This window comes from Triplophysa dalaica, chromosome 3 (genome assembly GCF_015846415.1).
Source record: "Triplophysa dalaica isolate WHDGS20190420 chromosome 3, ASM1584641v1, whole genome shotgun sequence".
NCBI lineage: Eukaryota > Metazoa > Chordata > Actinopteri > Cypriniformes > Nemacheilidae > Triplophysa > Triplophysa dalaica.
The window spans coordinates 2,583,218-2,607,168 of NC_079544.1; the positions used below are offsets into that span (position 1 = coordinate 2,583,218).

General features: G+C 41.9%; 1 protein-coding gene across 1 annotated transcript in view; it reads left to right on the top strand.

The window, feature by feature from the left end:
- Positions 1-22,521, top strand: part of insra (insulin receptor a) — a 46,497-nt gene extending 23,976 nt beyond the window's left edge. The window contains 20 exon segments of the mRNA XM_056743856.1: positions 7,185-7,506; positions 10,304-10,443; positions 11,805-11,949; positions 12,067-12,281; positions 12,374-12,500; positions 12,867-13,117; positions 14,499-14,666; positions 14,745-14,943; positions 16,996-17,279; positions 17,366-17,505; positions 17,909-17,978; positions 17,981-18,067; positions 18,303-18,405; positions 18,491-18,558; positions 18,779-19,008; positions 19,435-19,545; positions 19,748-19,907; positions 20,703-20,832; positions 20,930-21,064; positions 21,143-22,521. Of these exon segments, the coding sequence (XP_056599834.1) occupies positions 7,185-7,506; positions 10,304-10,443; positions 11,805-11,949; positions 12,067-12,281; positions 12,374-12,500; positions 12,867-13,117; positions 14,499-14,666; positions 14,745-14,943; positions 16,996-17,279; positions 17,366-17,505; positions 17,909-17,978; positions 17,981-18,067; positions 18,303-18,405; positions 18,491-18,558; positions 18,779-19,008; positions 19,435-19,545; positions 19,748-19,907; positions 20,703-20,832; positions 20,930-21,064; positions 21,143-21,494 (3,437 nt within the window). The 3' untranslated portion in view covers positions 21,495-22,521.
- The last annotated feature ends 1,430 nt before the right edge of the window (positions 22,522-23,951 follow it).

The window sequence follows — 23,951 nt, forward strand, 5'->3', positions numbered from 1 at the left end:
TTGCTATGGCGGAGAAGCCCATAAGAAAGGAATTAGTCTTGTTGACACATGTGAGGTGTACTCCAGGTCTGTGTGTGTTTACTGTACGTGTGCGTGTGCATGCTGGGTATCCTGCTGTTATTCACCTAACAAGATTAAGCCCCTGGCATTCCTTTTACAATATTGCATCCCTGCGTTTGATCTCGCATCATTTGCATGAATCACACTTGCAGAGATCGGACAGAAATTACACGTCGGGGTAAAAGTGACCATAAACACCAATGGGAGGAAGACACCGGAATGGTAGATGAGGCTTAATGCAGCACGTCCTCCTCTGTGTTTTGAGAGACCGTGTGAAGAGACTGAGAGAGCTTGATATATGTATCGGCCGGGCCCATTAATCACACATTAATGAGATTATCCGCATTGGCTGAGATCTGCGCCTGCTTGACCCATTAACACAAGATGTATTTTGCCCTTAAATCAGTATAATCCAAACACATTACCATTTTCGACATTTAAATCATTTTTGTTTAAATACAGTTTGTTTTGCATTTGTAACACTGCTTACATTATAATGATACTATTTTAGAATAATTATATCACGAAATGTTTTCATTATTGAAGTTTGTTATATAATGACATTGTAATGGCTTTGAAAACTCCAGTATTCGCTCATTAACAGTTGCCTACATCATGTACATATAAAGAGTTTGGTTCAAAAATTTGATGAGATAACAATATATATTATTATTTTTAATTTAAAAAAATCATGTTTTTAAATTTGCCTCCCAATTAATATCAATCAAACCCCAGTTGGTTTGTTTTGATTTAATCCATAAAATCTAAAAAAATTCAGCTAACTGACACAATAAAACACAATTGAAACACGATAACATTAAAAAATCATGATTTTTGAAAATGTTAAGAACGGAGTTATCTCACATTGTAACCAAACTCTTCACATATTGATAACTCCTGAAAGATTTATAAAGGACAGTATACAGAGTCATAGTTTCACCAAAATGAAAATTCTGTCATCATCTGCTCACTCTGTCATTTAAACCTTCCGCAGAACACAAAAGAAGATATTTTGAAGAAAGTTGGTAATGGCACCCATTGGTCACAAAACCAAAGCAAGTGAATGGGATCCAGTTGACAACATTTTTCCAAATCTCTCCTTTTGTGTTCTTCTGTCCTAGAACTGAATATTATCGTCTAAGGAGAACATCTATCTCTCGGTCTTTGACCCAGTTCACCGTCGAATAGTGTTGAGATTAGCTTGTGTGTTTTTCCTTCAGCAGTTAAGGGATCTGTTTGTTTTGCCATAATCTGTTCGGGGGCTTTATTTCTTGTCGAGAAAAAATTAACTTCCAGTTTGCAAACATTTCTTAACCAAATCTGTTGTTTCTGCATAATGACAGAACAAGGTGTGAAAAAAATCTGTTCCCGTTCTTCTGTTGTTTTTGTGGTTTACACGAGGCAAATATCTACGTGTGTACTGTAACCTACCTCAGTTGTCAACGGCCAGGTGTTTGCGATGTCAATAAGGAGAGTGTTTGTCACTTGCTGACGTGGCTGTCATAAAGACAATATCTGAACGCTCTGTTACCGTCTTACGTTATGTGATCTGTGTCCAACAAGAAGACATTGCCAGTGTGTTTCCTGGTTTGCAGAATGAATGAATGAAAGCTAATGAGCAATTACACTGAGAAATCAAACGATAAAGAAACAAGATATTTACCTGTATATTTAAACTGTATATTGGCTATTTTGAGATTTTTTAATTTAACTATGTTCTTAAAATTGTAAATCTTATATGATAAATATTTGTAGACACTTTTAAATATATTAGTGCTGGTCATTAAAATACCCATATTGGTCAGCCGCTAAAATAAAACCGCTTCTCTCTGTGAGTTGCAAGTGTTTTTTTTAATGCATTGCTATGCGGTTGCTAGTGCGTTTGTTGCTAGTACTGTACGTTGCTGCTTGGTTGCTAACTGGGCCGGTTCAAAAGAGCCCACCCCTAAGCCAATGGTGTTCCAGTCGCTAAATATGTCTCTGGCTCCCTCTTTCAATACACTTTATGTTCACAGAGACACAGTGCTGCAAGAAACAGCTTTGAGGGCATTTAAGGACCTGCAAAGAAACCCCTTAAAGGGACAGTTCTCCCTAAAGTCCGTCGTCATTTATTCACCCTTGTGTCATTCAAACCTTTTTTATTACTCTTCTGCGCAACACAAAAGGAGATATTATTAGAAATGTCTTGGTGGTTTTTAAGTTTAAATGACGGATGTAAATGGAGACCAACATTTTCCTAAATGTGCAGAATGGTGAAAAGGTTTTTATTTTGGGGTTAGGGTAAGGGATTAGTGACTTCTAATGACAATATTCTTATTATTGTAATGAAGTCAGTGTTTCTGTATTTCGACAATCACTCAGCTCCAGTAATTTATCAATATAATAGCATGTTCATATGAACTAGTATTAGTTAGTGCTTCTGACTGTTCCTCCCCTTCTTGTCGTTCTGGGCAAGGTTGCAGACCCCAGAGCATGAAAGGGTTAACACACGGCGGCTTTGCCTCACAGACGGTGGCGGAGGCCATTGAATGGTTACCTTCCACAGCCAGCAAACACATTGGTTAATGTCGAGGGTGGATATCTGGTTGGGAGTGTAAAACGAAACGGATTCTGGATCAGGACTCGACTCGCATGGCCTGCGCGGATTCGCTCACAGCCACGTTCAGCGGGAGAGCGAGAGAGAAGGGGAGGGTGAGATACAGGGCCTTTCGAAGAATAGACGGTGATGCATTTTCATGGAAAGAGATTTCAACATGCTTGTTTTTTTACTGGGCACTGGGCAGTAGAGGACGTTTCTCTTTTTTAATTTATTGTGCTTACGACTGAGATGATTTACAGCATGTGGCTTGTCTGTTTTCACTTTGGCATCTCTGTTGTTACTGAACGCTAGCACACATGAACACACACGCCTTTTCCTTCTTTGGCGACGGGTGTTGAGGTGGCCCTCCCCAGATTGTTTTGATGAAGGGACAGAGGGTGATGTTGTTTTGCTCTTGAGGGGCTGACCTGCCGTCACCTGACATCAGAGTGGCCAACAACATTTATTGGCGCAGCAGACCAGCGCCGTATCGTTACTTGGAATGAAAGCGTGTCAGGCGCAGTTCACTGTACGTTTGAGTTCAAGGTTGTCTTGTGAGAAAAGCAGCTTTGTTTAACACCTTTACCATTTCGGAAAAAAATGCATCGAGCTGCCCAACTTGTATATTAATTGAGTTTTAGTTCAGATCACTGCCAGCGTTCTCACTTTCCATGACCACTTTTCCAGCTTTTTCCTTTCCAAGTCCTTCTGTTTTTCCGAAGCTCTACATAAATTCATGTCTCTTACATTTCTGCATGATCGGGTTTGTCAGAGCTTGTTCTGGTGGTTTGAAATGATTTACATAAATCGCTGAAGACTTGTCAGAGGATTAAAAGTGTTGTTAAACGTGACTGTTAGCTTTTTCTCCATAAGCTGAAGGAAGGTTGAGATCTTGTGATAGTGTTTCGATGAAGCAGAGGTGTACTTGTTTGTGGGCCAAACTAACTGCAGGATTGTGTTTGTCATTGTTGGTTAACAGTGAGAGCCAATGTTTCATTACGACACACACACAGACACAATTTTTCCTCAATGGCTTGTTCTTTGTCCTCTGGGCTTTTTAATAGGAGTTTTGCTTTGGTCTCTTGTGCACGGCTCTAATACTGTGTGTGTGTGTGTGTGTGTGTGTGTTTTGTCTGGTAATAACCGGTTTTGTGTTAAAGTGCTTTGATATATTAGTTAATTTTATTGAACCATTGTTTTATGTGTGCATTGCGTTCACATAAAAAAATACGTGAAAATTAACAGACCGTTCCAAATGTTCATTTAATTTGTAAATGTTGCCGGCTTTGAGAGTATCCCAACAATGAATGAAGTCAAAGAAAAAAGGTTCATTGATTATATTTCAAAATATTATTTGTTAACAAATGCAGACAAGCAGATGTTAACTAGAATGAAATGAAATCAAGGTATTTATATTACCTTATATACCAAGACCATAAACGACAGTTCATTCAATCTCAATTGACTCTTTCAGTAAGGTGGTATTCATTCAGTACATTTAACCAATAAAAACACTCGGTCGCTGCTCACACTCGAACGCTGTTGGCTCTTTAAAGAGAAGAGAATTTTATTTCACTTCATGTATGAGCTCGCGTTAGCGGATAAGTTAATGTTACATATAACAATTAAGGTTTGTGCTTGCCTTTGCAATGAGGCCAACTCGCTTGAGTTCACGTTCGTCGCGTGGTTAGTTTCACTTTTCATTGCTGTTTTCCTCCGTGTGTTGAGTTTCCTTTGCAAAGGGCAGTATAAAATTAACTTTGAAGTTTGGCGTGCACGGTAAATAACGTACGTTGACTGGCTGTTGTCGCTTTTATTTCTGCTGTCTGATTGGCTGTAAGAGTAATCCATATCAAAATGTCAAGGGCTTATCATCGTTATTGAGATCAATTTTATTGCGACTTGATATGATATAGTTTATCAGCCCAGCCCTAAAAACATGTACAAATATTATTGTTGTGTTGTGAATATGAACTTGTTTTCTTTGCAGTGATTGAGGATATCTTTTCTGTTATTTTGATCCGTTTCTCCAGTTTTCATGTTCTGCAAATAAATGCATTATTATTATTATATAAACAATATTTGAATATGAAATTTGGAAGAAATATTGTTTGTATTTCACAGAATAAGACAGAAATTATCATTTCAACTAAACGCACAAATAGTAGATTCAGAAAAGTTATTCTTATTTTTTTTTACAATATACTGTGCATGTGTCCTATGGGTGACGTATCGAAGCTGTAACACAAACTGTTAATAATGGATTATGTTAAATTATTAACATAATAAAATGAAATGGCATATGCGAGATTTAGCTTTACTGTAATTTTTGCTGTCACACCATAGGACACACAGGTTTTGTTAACCAAGTTGTCCAAATAAAGATCTAAAAATAGAGAAATGTCAAGTGAAGCTTAATGACAATTGACAATTGAATGTAGTTAATTTATAGAATTAATTTAATCTTCAGGAAACTTATTAATAATATTTATTTTTATGAAAACTGCTATAGTTTGGCCAATTTTATTGTACAAAAGTGAAGCAGAGAGAGATGAAATATGCCACAGAATCTTTTCTTACACATTTGGTGCTGTTCACGATACAGATTTAATATCTTTTGATATTTGATGTATGGCATTGCAGTGTATAGGAGACATGTGTCACTGTTTGTAGCATGTCATGATATACTATGTGGTCACAAGCCAGTCTCTCTTTGAAGCGGTTTAATCTAGTTCTGTATTGACTCACTGTTGACTCACTCTTGACCACTTCTACAGCTCCGTCACACAATCCAGCTTTGCAATTTATCTGCGTATGTTTGTAAGAGGGACGTTGTGTGCGTGTTCAAACACACACACACACGCACACACAAGCGGGTTCGTATGCGCATGCAAAGCGGCGCATGCTCCAGCTAGCAGTGCATGGTTTATTTTTAACCGAGAATCGCTCGCGGGTCACGTTGTTAGAAAGAGGCCAGTGAAGTAACATACAGTGATTCCAGATGAACTCGTGTTGTTGACACGGTGGCCGTTTGACAGATGAAGGTCACAATATATTCTCTGCTCTCCGCCACATTAGTCTTCATACGGACCTCCGTGACCTCGCTCTCGGTATTTATCATTAGGGGGTTTTCCCTCTGTCTTGCTGTCTCTTGCACACATGCTTTCTTTACTTCACCTCCGCCTTTTCGGTGGGATGAAGAAAAGTGAGTTTTCCTGACTTCAGTGGGAGAGAAAGACTTATAACAAGACTCTCGTCAAACCGCTGGCAGCAGCGTCCCGCTCTGTTTATATTTTGTGAGTTTATAGGTTTTTGTGTTTGTGAACGGGAAGAGAGAGAGGGATCACATAAGAGGCAGAGGAATGCGGTTACACCATTTTAAGAGCTGCTTATCAGAGTAAGCCATTTTGTCATTGTTATAATGTTTAAAAATGTTTCCTAGTTTTTGGAGCAGGTGGGAAATAACTAGATATTTCTAATTCGTTTAAACACAAGCTTCTCCCGTGGCATTAACCAGGAGATCTGTGTATGAAGTCACTGTGAATGGAAAGCATTTGCTACACAACATTTGTGTTACATTTACATTTATCAGATATTTCAATCCCAAGCAAGTGTGAAATATAACAACACAAACGAAAAAAGAATATTTTCTGTCACAGATAAAAACTCATTTTCTTAGCATCCCACTTGATATTAATGCAATTAAATGAAGAACAAATGGGCAGATTGTGCAGCCATGTTAGAGGAACAGTTCACCTTCAAAATGAAGATTCTGTCATAATTTTACACAAAAGAAGAAATTTTGAAAAATGTTGCTAGCCACTGGTCCCCATTGACCTATATTGTATGCTCACAAAACCAAACTGTTTTCTGTTAACACCATTTTTCAATATATGTTCTTTTGTGTTCTGCAGAAGAAAGTCGCACAGGTTTGAAATGACCAAAGGGATAATAAATGAGGACAGAATTTTCATTTTGAACGTGAACTATTCCTTTAATTTCACCACTTTAACTGTGCATTTTACATAATATCAATCAAACTGCAGTTGGGTTGTTTTGAGCAAGTTAAATAAAAAATAAAAAAAATGCTGCGAACTAACACAATAAAAACATAGGGACAAAATAAGAAACATGTTTTTTTATATACATTAATATTTTTCTCTAATTTATTTACTCTTAAGCAGATTCAAGAGATACATGAAAATTGAAACGCAACAAAACTCAATCAAATCTTTGAAAGCTATGAAGAAGCAACATCTGAGCTGGAACATTTTCCTTTGGGTGAATAGAAATAAAGTTTTAGCATCTATAATAAAAAAATAGGTACTTAAGCACTGGCGCTGCAAAGTTTCCTATGTACGTGCAAATGTGTTTTCTGATGGTTTTTATGAACTGCGGTTTGAGTGAACAGCAGTAGGCCATTGATGTGGTCGAGAGGACTCGAGCCCTATATCAGCTTGCTCCTTGGGGAGCGTGTCAGCAATTTCCTGCTTAACGTTCATATGCAAGAGAAGCAATCATTTTTTTCCTCTGTCTCTTCCTACAGCGTGTCCGTCTTCATGCAAACACCGTGCCTGCAGCAGAGACAACCAGTGCTGTCATGAACAGTGTTTGGGTGGCTGCTTGGAGCCCAACAACACTAGCAAATGCGTGGCGTGCCGCCACTACATGCACAACAATACCTGTGTGGACCGATGCCCACCTGGATACTACACCTTCAAGGGCTGGCGCTGCGTCAACTTTAGCTTCTGCCAGGGGCTCCACAACAAGTGCAAGCAGAGCAAAAGCGACTGCCACGAGTACGTCATCCACGACGGCGCCTGCATCCCAGAGTGCCCTTCAGGATACACCACAGTAAACTCCACTACGTAAGTCACCTGCTATCGTGCGCTCTTGCATCAATGCACGTGCACGGATGTCTTGAAGGGTACTTCTCTATGCGAAGGCCTGAAAAACATTTTTTTTGTTGCATTAAGCGTGGCTTGTTGAAAGAGAGGTGCGCTGGTCACAAGACCGTGCTGTACGTCATCTCACCTTCATGGGGTTACCTTCAAAGGACTGCAAGCGATTTCTGAGAAACACAGTTCGTATTTGAAATCGAAACTTAAACAAGCATACCTGTATCCATATCCAAAAGAAACACACCCCTGGTTTTATTGCTCCGCCCTAAAAAAATACTGAACGCTTGCTTACTGACATCCTCCATCAAGAACGTGAACGCCCCGCCCGTTGCAGTTTGTTATGTTGTGTCTTTCCTGCTAAATACACAAGACTACGTGCAGACATAAGCTGTGTCCCAATTCGCCTACTTATACTCATCACTAAAAGTGTGAACTGTTTTTGTAAGGGAAAATATAAACATTTTAGTGTGCAGCAAAGCAATATGCACACACTGGGACATACTAACAGAAAACGGAAGTGGCCGTTGTTACCTAGACAACATTGTGCCCATTAACTGACACACATATCAAAACACAGCTCTTCTTTCCATTCAAGTATGTATTCATTCATTATTTCATTTGTTATATTTACTGTATACCTACATTTATTAATTTAGTGACGCATCAGTTATATTATAATTATAATTATTATATATATTATAATTTTATTAATGCATCCGAGCACCACTAAACTCCGCCTAATTGCATTGAGTTATAGGTAATATCATCTGTTTAATTTTGCATTATTTTGCAGTTTCAAATTTCTACCGGAAGTAGTAGACCATTCGGGAATCTTTGGAATACTCTTTTCAACATGCTACGATTCCGGACATACTAATTCTACTGTCATATACTATGCAGGACGGATAGTATACGAATTGCAACGCAGCAATAATGTTTTTTCAAATATTCACACAATTGCTTGTTTGGGTGTTGACTTTGTTTTTATTTACTCTTTATGCTGAAAGGTGCAATTGGTCACTTTATTACCCTTCAAACGATAATAATATTTTTTTACAATTTATGCCTGCCCATGTGACAGTCTTAGATTTTCTACACAGCAAAAAGTCAGTGTAGTGCGCTTTTTTAGCCAATCGTCAGTTTTTGCCGATATCAGATTTGCAAGCACACTTTTGGTGGTCGAAACTTTACATTGTTTTGCTGAAATGAACTTCACTGTTTCTGTATAAGATGAAGGTAGGCTTGGCGTCTCCTTGTGTGCAGGTTTGCCACTAAATGGAAATAGCTGGGAAAACAGGATTTCTCTGTAGACGGTTTAGTGTAATCTGGGCGCTGCTGACCACAAACAACTGGTTGTACACACGAAAGATCACTTGAACTTGTAAGAAGCACATCTACTGGATGTGTGTGTGAGTTGCGCTGACCCATTGTGAGGTTTGGCAGTGCAGTTTGTGTCTCTATTTAAAGGTCAGAGCAGGAAGAGCTGGACTTTCAAAGAGCGTGTCTATTTTATAGATGTCTACAGAACACAGTTTTGTATTGTTTGTTGGTGTAGAAATATATACGACCCAGATGGCTGTTTCTATATGTGCATGCATAGCCTTATGCGGAAGGACAGTTGGCCATAAACATGATTGTTTTTTCTGATTTTATCTACACAGACATCGATTTGGTCTAACGGTGGTCAGGCCCCATTATGATGACGCTTTACACAACCTAGAAATGAAAAAACAAATTGTTTTTTCCTCCGAGGTCTTGCGTTTTCCCTTTATGACCCCTGGGTTGGGCACAGTAGGAGTGCGCTCTACAGACACACAAATCATAGTGTGTACAGACACAACGTAGCGATCATGTCTCTAGCCCCGTGCTGCCACCCGAGGTTACGCTCTCTGTATGTTAGCCAGTCTCCAACGAGATATCAGGAGTTTCGACACTACTGTCCTCTCCGTGTCCTCTGCTGCTGGTCTCTATCTGTCTGTCAGCCATGTAGACAGGGAGCGCCGTCTGGCCATTGACAGATAAACGACTCTTGAGTTGCATCCTTGCCGTAGGGAGACACAGCAGTCTGGGTCCTCTCGTGTGTCTGCAATACGAATTTCACCCACGCACTAGCTTTCCTTCAGATTAGCTGGATGAAGTGCAGCACATTCCGTCCTATTCGGCAGGTGTCAAACTGAGAACGGGTTGTAAATCACAGCGACTTGCCAATATTGGAATTTTCCACGTTCTTGGGTTAACAACAGATTTGGTATTATGGAAAGTTTCTATTTTGACGTTCTGTTTTAATATTATGGTTTAGATGTGAAGACCACACCTGTAGGTTGCGCATAGGTTGGCAATAACTGCAGTTGTCACACAAATATGCATGATGTAGCTTCACAGGAACCGGGAGGGGGAAAGAACAGGGCACAAATAGTTCCCTCGGCCAAGCCCGACGCAGCCACAAAAACAATCGGCGATTAAGTTGTGTCTCTGACCCGTCTGAGAAAACGTCTCATTCGTCTTTGATCGCATCATCGGTCTGCCACGCGAGGTCACTGCTGCAAAACAACAGCGGCGGCGGATTGCGCAACAGGATACGCGTCCTTGACAGGAACAATTCATAATTGACTTTAATCCGCAAATCTGCCCGCACGTCAACGAAAATAGAAATGCTCCCTCATATTTGCGACGCTTTCTTTGTTTCCATGTTCTTTCGACAATGTGAATGATTGAATGAATGACTTTCGCTAATGTACATGTGACCTTGTGTTCTGTGCCGCAGATTGAACTGCACGCCCTGCGCTGGCCTCTGTCCTAAAGTGTGCATGGGACAGAAGACGGTGGACTCGGTCACAGCCGCTCAGGCTCTGAGAGGATGCACCGTTCTCAACGGCAGTTTGATCATCAACATCCGCGGAGGGAGTAAGAACAAAATGTTTTTAACATCCTTTGGATTTCGTTCATGATTTTGATTGGTTGACGGATGTACCAAGGTGGGATTGCTGACAGCATCACAGTTTAATATCAGCAGCTTGGGTTGTCTGTAACAAAGCATGTGAACAGTTATAATGTAGAGACAAAGTAATAGGAACGCATAGAGATGATGTCTTTTTGCATGCAAAAGCCGGAACTGAGTTAGCATTTTGGGACTACCGGATACATCGCTCTAATGTCTATGGGTATTTGGTTAATTGCCCGAAATAAGGTCTATGGTATACAAAACCTCAAAATATTTTCACGTTTTATTCTGTGACATAAAACCCACTTGTTTTTTTTAAAGCCAAATTGTGTCTTAAAATGCTCAAAAATAATGGTACATTGGAACAAATCTCTTAACACAAAGATGCGGATTCATTCACGGAGTTATTACTCACCAGGGAACAGATTTTTTATAAAGTTTGAAAGAGTTGTCGCAGTCTTGGTGGTGCTGACGTTGATTTAGAGCGACCTTAAGTTCAGTTTATACTTGAGTGTCACACCAACGCAGAGCCGCGTACCCTATTCCGAAGCTTGACACACACCTCCCCCAAAATGTAACAACGCTTCAACTCAATGCCGGCCGCAAGTGCTGGGATTAGTCTGTTTGAACCCCTCCTTCAGGTAAAAGAAACTCTGCGAAAGAGTCATGTTTACTCGAACGCATTTCCGAATCAATTATCTAAGTAAAATATTTCTGTTTCTGTATAAAACATCTCAAATCTGCAACAAAAGTGTTTACTTGCCGCTATCACTGCTAATGCTTCTCAAGCGAGCTGCTTCTTCTTCGGCTCTTGTCTTGGTTACACAAGCAACACGCGTGTATACTGACACCTGGTGGTCATTGCCTGTCAACCCAGACAACAACGTAGAAGTATAAATGAAAACCGACACGTAGAGGCTACGCCCTAGGTCTGCCGCTCGAGTATAAACTTACCTTTTGAGCAGTCTGTTTAAAGCATCGTGTTAGCTTTTTACTTCTGCCGATTGTATTTCGGCTTCAAAAGTAACAAATGTTGTGTTCATTAATAAAATATTATCAGTGCTTACTTCCGGGTTGACCTACAAAAACACTTCATCTCTGCGGCTCACTATGCACTGGACAGTAGATTACAAAAAAATAAATAAATTAAAATAACATTGTGACCTGTTATCGGATAAGGTGGGCTGTCATTTTATGTAACAGCATTCATCAATTGTTTTGTCCAAATTTTTTTTTATAAATGTAATAGTCGTCACGCATGAATTTAAGCAAGTTAAGGTTTTTACACAAGACTAAAGTTTCTCCCATTTCCTCCCGCCATCAGATAACATAGCCGCAGAACTAGAAGCTAACCTGGGTCAGCTGGAGGAGATCACGGGTTACCTGACAGTGCGACGTTCCTACGCCCTCGTCTCCCTCTCTTTCCTCCGTAAGCTCAGAGTCATCCACGGAGAGGCACAGGAATTTGGGTACGTGTCATCATACAGGATGAGCTTGGATTCTTTGCGGTTTCGGTTGCTATTCAATACAATCATATACTGTCCCCTTCTCATCTTCACTCGTGTATTGTGTCTTTTTCACAACAGGAAGTATTCCTTCTACGCTTTCGATAACCAGAACCTGCGTCAGCTGTGGGACTGGAAAAAACACAACCTGACCATCCTACAGGGCCGCCTGTTCTTCCATCACAACTCCAAGCTCTGCATGTCGGAGATCCAGAGAATGGAGGTGGTGACGGGCACCAAGGAGCGGCAGCAAAAGAACGACATCGCTTCCAAGACCAATGGAGATCAGGCGTCATGTGAGGACGACTAATGATGTTTGAGATCAAACCTCACACAATGATTTTTTAGCACGTGTATGAGGTATGACAGTTGCTTGGTGTTTGTCCAGGTGAGAGCCAGGAGTTGAAGTTCACTAACATCCGCACTCTTTCGGACAAGATCATCATTAAATGGGAACCGTTTTGGCCGCCGGATTTTCGAGACCTTCTGGGGTTCATGGTTTTGTACAAGGAGGCGTAAGTTTCATCTCTCTCACACTTTAGTGTTCAGTGTGCTTCACTTTAGTGTAGTACGGTTCATTGCAGAAGTGCCTGGGACTACAGTGTTTATGCCAGTTCAGACTTGCTTCTTCATTCAGAATATCGGGATATTCCCAAATCAGTTCAAGTTAAGTTAAGTCTTCAGTGTTTGTGGCATAATGTTTATCGTTCATTTTCCGTCCCTTATTTATTACAATTATATCAAGGTATAATTAATAGCCTTAATTATATATTAAAATATAACACAATAAACTTTCAGTGCAGTTTCCTAATGTATTATGTACTGGATAAAAACTATAGACGATGATTTCTGTATAACGAATTGCGTGCCATCTTCTCCAGGCCATTCAAGAACGTGACTGAGTTTGACGGTCAAGACGCATGTGGCTCTAACAGCTGGGTCATAGCAGACGTGGATCCTCCACCTCGCTCCACGGACGTAAAGAATCAGCAGGAGCCCGGTCACCTCATCCTGCCTCTGAAGCCATGGACGCAGTACGCCATCATGGTGAAGACCCAGCTCTCTGCTTCTGATGAACATCAGGTCCACGGAGCAAAGAGCAACATCGTCTACGTCCGCACTGATGCTACCAGTAAGTTTTAGGCCCAATTCTATTTTATACCCCTACGCCTACCCCTCGCCCCTTGAAAAAGATTAGCAAGGGAAAGGGCTAAAAACATTGCTACTACACTGTCATTCGTCATTATAATACGTCACTGATAGCTCCTACGGAGATGCAGGGATGTTTTATCACAACTTCCAAGATGCTGCTGTCAGTTGTAGTCTGTTTTGTGGATTACAGACTAAAAAGGGACACTGAACCTTTTGGTCAAAAGCAGCGCACCAACCACCCCTCCATTCACCGTCTCTGGAGCGCTGTCGCAAGCGGACCAGGGGGAGGCTGAGCGTGTTTTGATTAACGTTCATGTAGCGATCACATTATGTGGGTCTCTCTCTCTGTCTGGGTGGGGAAACATAGCGCGATCACAAACAGAAAACCTGGTTTTGATCTGGAGATAGGCTACAATTACTTTTATGCAGTTGTATATTTTCTCTTACATTTCGTCATTAAGCTGACGCTTCTATCCAAAGCGACCTACAAATGAGGTAAACAATAGAAGCAATTGGAACAACATAAGCACAACCAAATTCATAAGTGCAGTAAAAACTGGTCTCGTATAGCCCAGCACAGTATACTTTGAAAGAATTTTCGCTGATTTTTTTGATAGAAAGATTAGAAAAGACAGTATGTATAAGTTGTATATGTTGCGGTTCTATCTAGTAATCTGTAATGCGGTACGTTAGCAAAATGAAGCAACTTTTTGTTAACGTTTCAAGTATTCAAAAAGGTTGTTTCATTGTTGCCTATGGCCGGCAAATCCAAATCAATTTGTTGAGGCTAGCAATAGGTTAAAATCCATCAAATCCACATTAGTAATTTCTGAAGACAACCTTAAGTAAGATGATTTCAGTTCCAGTGCACCATGTGCAGGATCGGCAGCCGAGAGGAATAAGAGGTCACTTGTGCTGTCTAGCGGTGTGAACTCATCTAGCATTGTGCCGCTGGTCGGGCCGTGATTGAAGTTGGGTGGATGCTGCAAGGTGCCCGTCTGGCTTTCTTTAAGGCTTATTTTGTCTCTACTTCCTGATAAAGCACACAAATGACAACATTGTTTCGGAAGCTGGTTGGCAGGGACTGAGAGCAGCGCTTCAGGGTTTGGCAGAGGGTTGGTTACACACGCCGTGACATCGCCGCTGCCCCCTCTCTTCTTCCTTCATGGGAGGAAGCTGTCATTATCCCTCTCATCTGTGACACGCTATGACAATGTGGTCTAGCCAGAACTGAGTCTGTGCATATTTCTTCAAGAATAATTAAAGGGACGATGGAGACGTAATCCTGTTTTTTGTTTTGGGTTCAATTTCTTCCCGCAATTGTATTTACTCCTATGTGTGTGTCTTTTCTGTCCATCCAGAACCTTCCGTGCCCCTGGACCCTATATCTTCATCCAACTCCTCATCTCAGATCATTCTCAAGTGGAAGACCCCCAACGACCCGAACGGAAACATCACGCACTACCTGGTCTTCTGTCAGCAGCAACCTGAAGCCAGCGAGCTCTATAAGTTTGACTACTGTCAGAAAGGTACAAACAGGAATACACGTATGCACTCGCGTTAAGCATTTATTGGCAGGAGAGAAAGCTGTATGTTGTGTTGTTCAGGTATGAAGCTGCCCACCAGAGCCCCCACCCAAGTGGACAACGAAGAAGAGCACAAGTGGAACCAGACGGAGGAGCAGGGCCAGGCCAAGCTGTGCTGCGCGTGCCCCAAAACCGAGAAACAGCTGAAGAAAGAGGCAGAGGAGTCTGAATACCGCAAAACCTTCGAGAACTACCTTCACAATGAAGTGTTTGAACTCAGGTGAAGTCTGACATACGGTGTTAGTGATGTAGATGGTACAGAATAAACGGATGATATGCTTTTACTCACCTGACGTGACCCTCCATGTTGAGATTCTCCAGTGGTCTGTTGTTTTCTTCCGAGTCCTCAGCTCAGGGTTGAATGTCTAGGCGGCGGTCAGACCACGTTCCCTCGCTAGGTTGTTTTTGACTCAGCCGAGACCTTGAGTGCATGTTTTTGATAGGTGCGTCTCCACCGGGTTTTGTATCGTTGGCCTTCAGAAGCTCACAGCTGGCTCTAAAGATCCCGTTCCACTCCCACGCGCGAACTCTCTTCCACGTCCACACAAACATTCACGTGCCAGAGTCCTTGGGTAAGGCTTTACAGTCGTTGTTTTGGGCAGATGTTGTTTGTGAAGTGGGGACATACAGCATGGACACTGACTACTACGACTCCTAAAACGAATGTCCTCCCCCATTGGTGTAAATATTTTGACGGTCTGATGCAGCGGCTCTGACAGTTTGTTCGTGGATCCGTGCGGACATTTACGGAACATTCCATTGTTTTTGGAAATAGTTGAGTTTTACCGTTTTGAAATGTATTCTGCCGATCTCCGGGTGTGGATATTTATATTGTGTACTAAAACATGCGGAAAATGAAAAGTTGCGATTTTCTTGGCCGATTTGATTAGGAACTATACTCCCAATACAGCGTAATAATCAAGGAAGTTGCTGATGTCATACAGCACATGTGGAAATAGGCTAACTTCATTCAACAAATACAAGTTAGATAGCTTGAGACTTATTCCAGGCGCTGCGTGATATAACTGCGCCAGCTGCGGCCATGTAACGGCAGCAAACTTCCTTGATTATTACGCCGGAATAGGAGTTTAGTTCCTAATCAAATCGGCCTCGAAAATCGCAACTTTTCATTTTACGCCAGTCTTAGTACACAATAGAAGTAGAGAAGAGTCAAGTTTTAAATATCAAAAGTCTTTGGTGATTTTCCAACGCGATGCTACTGGTCTAATTGGATTCAATGATCTATGCTAAGCTATGCTAAATGTGCTATTGCCAGACCAGAGATCGACAGAATACATTCAAAAACGATGAAACTCAACTTATTAATTATCGAGTATCGAGTAGGAAAAGTAGCATATTTCCAAAAAAGTGGAATGTTCCTTTAAAATGCCTCTTGTTTTTTATTCAGATGTTATCATATGGATTCGCCTTCATGAACGATCCTTGGAAGTGCACAGTAAAAGGCTGAATCTGTCTGAGATCTTACATTTGAGGAAATAACTGCAGGCCATGGTACTCTGGTGGTGGTTTACCACTGGAATCATTATAATCCAACCACACCAATGCGTTCTTGCTCCCTCTAGAGGTGGCTTTTGTATTATCTCACACATCTGAAGTTGTTGTGTATTCACTCAGAAGACTCCAGTTATTTCCTAAACCATAGTTTGGCACACTTATTCGGGGTCTCTGTGCCACAATAAAGTGGCGATGGGAACTGTTCTCCTCCTGAGAGGAAATTAAGACCTCAAGTCACAAAGCCAAAGAAGAAGAGTCTGTCGGATCATCTATTGATGTCATCCTTTTTGGTCTTGACTTTCTAAATTAAAGGGTTGTAAACTTTCACTCAACCTTGTGTTTAGTGCAGGTGATCATTAGATTGTTGGGCAGAGGATTTTTTTATGCTACCAAAACCAGTGAGAATTCATGTGGTTTGATCTGTGCACGATGCGACCAGACTTCCCGAGTTACCGCTTTAATGCAAATGCACATTAGCGCATTTCGGTTTAACTACTCTGATGTATTTAAGACATTAAACTAGATATATGCAGACATGAAAAAATAATTAAAATAGTGCACGGTCAAATGTAACGATGGATCTGACAAAACAGATTTACAAGCTTTACATGCGAATTATAACCGTTACTAGCGTGTGAATTTTTTAAAGGGGGAAAAGATCAAGAACAAGAACGAGAGAATTGATTTATATACAAATATTTACGGCAAGTCATGACTCTGTAAACAAATAGGCCTCTGTATCTATTGATGTGCCCAGGCCGTCAAGACAACGCAGATCTCTGGTGGGCGTGGCCAATAGGACTTTGTCTCGTTTTTACACCACGCCCTCTTCGCTGCTCAACGGCACGGCCACTCGTAGCCCGGAGGAGGAAGCAGAGGCGAATAAGATTTCATTCAAGGTTTACGGCAAGGAATCCACGGTCATCTCCAGCCTGCGGCATTTCACCAGCTATCAGATAGAAATCCATGCTTGCAACGACCCGACCGACCCCAGTCGCTGCAGCATGGCGGCCTACGTCAGCGCCCGCACTATGCCTGAAGGTACATGACCGTCTCCACTGAATGACTGTATTATTCCTCAATAAAAAAGCTTTGTCGCGCAATGACATCAGTGTGTTGTCTCACAGAAAAGGCTGATGATATTTTGGGGAAGATTACCTGTGAGCTGTCAGAATACACCGTACACATAAGATGGGCTGAGCCTAAGGACCCGAACGGCATGATCATCCTCTACGAAGTCCTTTACAAGAGACTGGGAGATACGGAGGTGAGACGTTGTAGCCCGGGCACTTTGCTCCTGTGAACGCTGGCTGCACTTTAAATCAGATTTTTATCAATCCTGTTGAAATCAACATAATCAACAGACTGTTTTAGCGTCGTTGCGTCACTTATGTGTTTCCGTAACCATGGAGAAATCCTCCCGGAGACTGTGCAAATGTTCCTAATGTTGTTTTCGAAAGCCTCCGATAAACAAGGGCTTGATTATATAAAGGTTCAGTGGATGAAAGCAAAGTGGAACACGACTGTTTTTGCACTCGGCCGCACCGCTTTCAGTTTCATTAAAAGCCGAGGATGAGTAATGTGTAGGGGATAGGTTTTAGAACATAAAGGACATGATAAAAGTGTGGTTTTCACGCTGTGTTCAAAAGCATTTCTCTGTTGCGTCTCAGGAGCTGCACCATTGCGTGTCCAGAAAGAACTACATTGCAGATGGAGGATGCAAGCTGAGAGTGGTGCACCCTGGAACTACACAGTGCGGATCAGGGCCACATCCCTGGCGGGGAACGGATCATGGACGGAGCCGACACACTTCTACGTGCAGGACCTACGTAAGGAACTCTCATCACCCACAAACACGTCTGTCATGCTTCTGAATCACAATTATCCGTTTCATCAATCATGACGACGATTCAAGTGTTGGTCACTGGGGGATTTGTGAAGCTGGGGACAGAATGTACTTTGAAACGTGCAATGAATAGGACTAAATTGAATTGCTTTCGAACAAATAAAGATTTAATCTAATGTGTGAGCCCGTGACGAGGTTGATCTTGTTTGTGTGAACAGGTGTGGACCCATCCAACATGCTGAAAATCGTGATTGGTCCGGTCATCTGTGCGCTTCTGCTGCTGCTGATGGGAGGCGTCGGCTTCTTCATGTTCAAAAAGAAGTATGACGTTTCTCCTCGATAAAAAAAAAAGTCGAGCACTGCATTGTATATGGATTTCATTCATTTCATGTGTTTATATAACCAGGCAAACAGAGGGACCAACGGGACGCCTTTACACCTCTCCTAATCCAGAGTATTTCAGCCCAGACGAAGGTGAGCAACTCTCCCTTTATACACTGAAGGAGAGTATCCTTGGCAGAAAGTCCTGCGATCGATGCAGATTATATTTTGTTCAGGTTGTTTTAATATCCCATCGACAGTCATATTGATTCAGTGAGATGATGACATTTCAAACGACTGGCGGAGTTCTGCTTCGTCTCAAGCATTACTGTGTTAGTATAGTATTGAGAATGCATGTGTTGTGTCTGCGCAGTGTACGAGCCCGATGAATGGGAGGTGCCGCGTGATAAGGTCAATCTGCTGCGTGAGCTGGGCCAAGGATCTTTCGGCATGGTGTACGAGGGCATCGGAAAGGACATCATTAAAGGCGAACCGCAGACCCGCGTGGCGGTGAAGACCGTTAATGAGTCGGCCAGCCTCAGGGAGAGGATCGAGTTCCTGAACGAAGCTTCCGTGATGAAGGCTTTCAGCTGCCATCATGTGGTGAGACACACGGCTCTTACAATTGGACCGTGTCGGAAGTTTATGAGGCGTAAAACATTACACACAAAATCTGTGACCTTGACAATGGCTTTCTTCCGAGCAACGTTAATACAACCTAAAGGGAGATTCACATTTCTTGTCAGAAAATGTGTGCCGCGCTGATTTCTCTAGACAAATTATGCGGCACTCTGTCAAGTTGAGCTATTTCCATCTCGATGCGGTGACGAAACTTCCTATTTGCATGCGGCTGACGTATGTTTACAGTTAAATTACGAACTTGCGCAAGACGCGAAATGTGAATGGACCCTTAGACTGCAAGCACCAGATAAATACAACGAGTCTGTTTATTTGTAGATCTGCTTCATTGACTGTTTAAGTGCCGTGTCACTGTTTTCTCACGGTTGCTGACATGATTTCATTGGTTAGGTGCGGCTGCTGGGTGTGGTTTCTAAAGGCCAGCCCACACTGGTGGTGATGGAATTGATGACACGTGGAGATTTAAAGAGTTTTCTGCGGTCCCTCAGACCTGACTCAGAGGTAACAAACCCTACCTGAAGACTAATACATTGGCGGTTAGACACGGATTTGACGTTTTTAGTATTACATACTTTGAGATAACTTGTGTCCTTTAAATCACAATATCCTGTTATCAAAATGTAAAAGCTTCACCATCTCTACCACCCATTGTTCTGCTGCTGAGGGTTTGTGTTTTACTATGTTGCGTTTGGTTTTATGGCAGAATAATCCAGGCCGGCCTCCTCCGACGCTGAAGGAGATGATTCAGATGGCAGCCGAGATAGCAGATGGCATGGCTTACCTGAACGCTAAGAAGTTTGTCCACAGAGATCTCGCAGCCAGGAACTGCATGGTGGCTGATGACCTGACTGTGAAAATCGGAGGTAAGCCGTAACATTCAACACAATAGTATTGCCATTGAAAAAGGACGCGTTGTATGAAGAAGATGCGTGTCTGACTTGTGTCTGCGCATATGCGGTGTATAGAGAATTGTGTCTGCGCAGCCTGCATTGTATAAAGACTCGTGTCTGTGCAGCCCGCATTGTATAAAGAAGACTCGTGTCTGCGCAGCCCGCACTGTATAAAAAGGACTAGTTTCTATGCAGCCTGTGTTTGTGTAAAGAAGACTCATGTCTGAGCAGCTCACGTTGTATAAAGAAGACTTGTGTCTGCGCAGCTCGCGTTGTATAAAGAAGACTCGTGTCTGCGCAACCCGCATTGTAGAAAGAAGACTTGTGTCTGTGCAGCCCGCATTGTATGAAGAAGATGCGTGTCTGCGCAGCCTGCCTTGTGTAAAGAAGACTTGTGTCTGCGCAGCTCGTCTTGTATAAAGAAGACTTGTGTCTGAGCATCCCTTTTTGTATATAAAAGACTTGTGTCTGCGCAGCTCGTGTTGTTTGTTTATATGAATGTTTCCAATCTGGACCTCTGCTAATAGTTTACTTCTGAAATGCTCTGCCTCTGATGGATTCATAACTGCTCAAATCTATGCGTGCCATCTAAACCTTCACAATCTCGGCGAGTGCCAAACACTCGAGCTGTTGAAAACAACGCTCGAAGTATGTGAAAGTGTTAATGAAGTACAGGATGCGCCGCAGTCTATCGTACCCGGATTGTGTAATCTGTTATTGTAAGAGCTTTCTAATGATGTTTTCTTTCCTGTGTTCTTTGGCTGCCAGACTTCGGCATGACAAGAGACATCTACGAGACCGATTACTACAGGAAGGGTGGGAAGGGCCTGCTTCCTGTCAGATGGATGGCCCCCGAGTCCTTGAAAGACGGGGTCTTCACAGCTCACTCGGACTGCTGGTGAGTCGGCCATGTGCACAGACATAAACAAGCGCACGCAGAACGTTTGCCAAATCGATCTTGAGATTTCAACAGCGTGTCCGCTTCAATGTTTCAGGTCATTTGGCGTGGTGCTGTGGGAGATCAGCACTCTGGCTGAGCAGCCCTACCAGGGGCTGTCCAACGAACAGGTCCTTAAGTTCGTGATGGACGGAGGATTCCTCGACAGACCAGACAACTGCGCAGACAGAGTGTGAGTATATCGCTAACGTTCACAGTCTTAACATACCTGGTTGTCAGAAGATGTGAATTTCTCTGTCTTCATTCACAGGCATAGTCTGATGCAGATGTGCTGGCATTACAATCCCAAAATGAGGCCCGTCTTCCAGGAAATCATCGAGATGCTCCGCGAGGACCTGCATCCCTCGTTTCAGGAGGTCTCCTTTTTCTACAGCGAGGAGAACAAGCCGCCTGAGACGGAAGAGTTTGACATGGACATGGAGAACATGGAAAGCATCCCGCTGGACCCGTCCTCATACTCGCAAAGGGAGAGCTGTCTCGACGGGGACGAGGGCTCGTCCGTGGGCCTACGAGGGAGTTACGAGGAGCACGTGCCGTACACGCATATGAACGGCAAGAAAAACGGACGCATCTTATCTCTACCCCGATCCAACCCCTCCTAATACAACCTAAACCTAACAAGCTAGATCAGATGTTTTTTATAGATTCATTTTTATCATGCTCTATATCACACGCCCCTCAGAAAACAAACTCAGGACTTTCGTTTTCTTCTTCGCTCCCTCCGTACGAGGACGATACGGGGTGCAGGCGTGGTTTTTGTATTTCAAGAAGAAAATACACATCATCTGCTTCTTTCTCGTCAAATTTTTATACGGTCAGGTTTCAAGGACTGGTCAAATGGAACAAACTGTGAAATTAACCTCAAACCAGAAGGCTGCTTTAAACACGACCTCCTCAGACTCTCCCCGCGCCCGCCAACAAGTTCTCCGACCCGCCGATGAACAGAAAACACAAGAAATTAAGCAAAAGTGACCTTACTCTGTTTGTGGCCTGCGTCAGTGCGACATGGAGTCGTGTCTGGATTTGGTGGCAAACATGTTGAACTTGGGAACTGTAGGATGACTGTCCTTCCAAGAACAAACTGTCTGCGGGGGTGCCTCTGCTTTTCTACCTGCTACTCAGTATTCCGGACTGCACAAACAGAATGAACAGATTTTGGATTCTATTTTTTTATTTATTTGCTTATCTGTGCTTTTCTCTCTGTTTTTCCTGGTGTTCACACATTTACAGCTGAAGGATATTTAAACTGTTTTCAGGACTAAAAGAGTTCCTCAGATTGACCAATAGTTGCTGCTTTAATATACTTTAGTGTATACATGATGACGACGATGAAAAAAAGTATATATAAATATTATTATTGATGTTTTTGTACATAGTTGATATGTTGTCGTTTGAGAGCTGTTGCAGGTTGTAGAAACGTTTTTACATGTTTGTCTCGAATCTTTATTTTTTCTAATCCAAAAATCATACTAATCATCCAGGACCTGTGATCAGCCAGCAGCCCTGACGTGCACACGAGTATTGTAGATGTGTCGGGCTTTGGATGTCTAATCTTGATATCAATGGAAATAACTGCTGTAAATAAAGCAGTGAGGTGCATTCAACGAGAAGATCTGTGTGTTTTTGTCGTTTTTTCCTCTTGGGCTCGTCAACACGGCATAATAGAAAAGGTGTTTTTGCGAGTGTGAATGCGAAACGTGAGAAAGTCTGAGCACGAGTGTCTGAAAAACTGCATTGCATTCACACAACATTTGTTAAACCGCACAGATTTGAAGTTAAATACACATGAAAGCTTCATGGTTTCAGCAATATCTAAAAGTCATTTGGACCAATAGTCAGGTCTACATGAAAAAACGAAATCTTTCTGAATGGTTAAAGCCATGCAGAGGAACTTGTCATCAGCAAGTGCTGTTTAAACATGATTGTTCACACAATTAAAAATTTCTGTCATCATTTATTCACCCTCATGTGCCTCAAAACCTGTGTATGACTCTTTCATCTGTGGAACACAAAAGAAGATATTTTGAGAAATGTGTTGTTGGGTTGCCAACTCAAGCAAACCAAGTGTTTTTTGTGGGTTGCAGAAGAAAGTCGTATGGGTTTGAAATGACACCAGAGGAAATGTTTTCAACATCTGCTATTTAATTATTCTCGTGATTTGAACATCTCCAGATCGTGCAGATTCTTAAATACGATGAGGTGTAGTTTTACACTCAATTGAGATCTTTATTTGTTGTTTCACCAAACATGACCACACATGTGACCCTGGATCACAAAACCAGTCTTAAGTAGTACAGGAACATTTTAAGCCAGCCAAAAATATGTTGTATGGGGCAAAATTATTGTTGGAAAAAAAATATAAGGACATAAAGTAAAGATCATGTTCCAGAGTTTTAAACGGTTGTATCTCAGCCAAATATTTTCCTATTCTAACAACCCATACATCAATTGAAATCTTATTTATTCAGCTTTCAGATGATAGATCTCAACTTCGACCCATAAAACTGGTTTTGTTGTTCAGGGTCAAAAATGTGCCTCACAAATGGAAAGACAGCTGAATCCGGTTTGTACCTCCAGTGATTCGTTACGGTTTAGTTTAGGTTTCATGCAAAGCCGTTAACACCATAGTAAACATGTCTATAAATAATCAATAGAGGGTGTTTAAAGCCCAGTCATCTCAATGGAGGCGAAAAGCACATTATTGCCACCACCTGTCATCACAATGTTCAGGGAAATTGGCCTGTTGTTGTCCTCTAAGGCAGGACTTCTTAATCCGCACCCAGGGTCTGTAACATAATTTGCTATAAATTGTAAAATCCCTCATTGTAACAAATGCAACAAATCTTTCTTGATGCTTATCTTTACATTCATAATGTTCCATTGGAAACTCCTGTCTACAGTTTTAGGATTTTTTAAAGTTTTTGCGCTCAATATAGCAACAACAAAAAAAAATAGGGACAGGTACTGGACTCTAAATGTACAATATAAAAAAATGTATAAATGTGGATTTTGGAACAGACCAAATGCAGATAGAAACTTCTAAATCTGAAAACACGTTC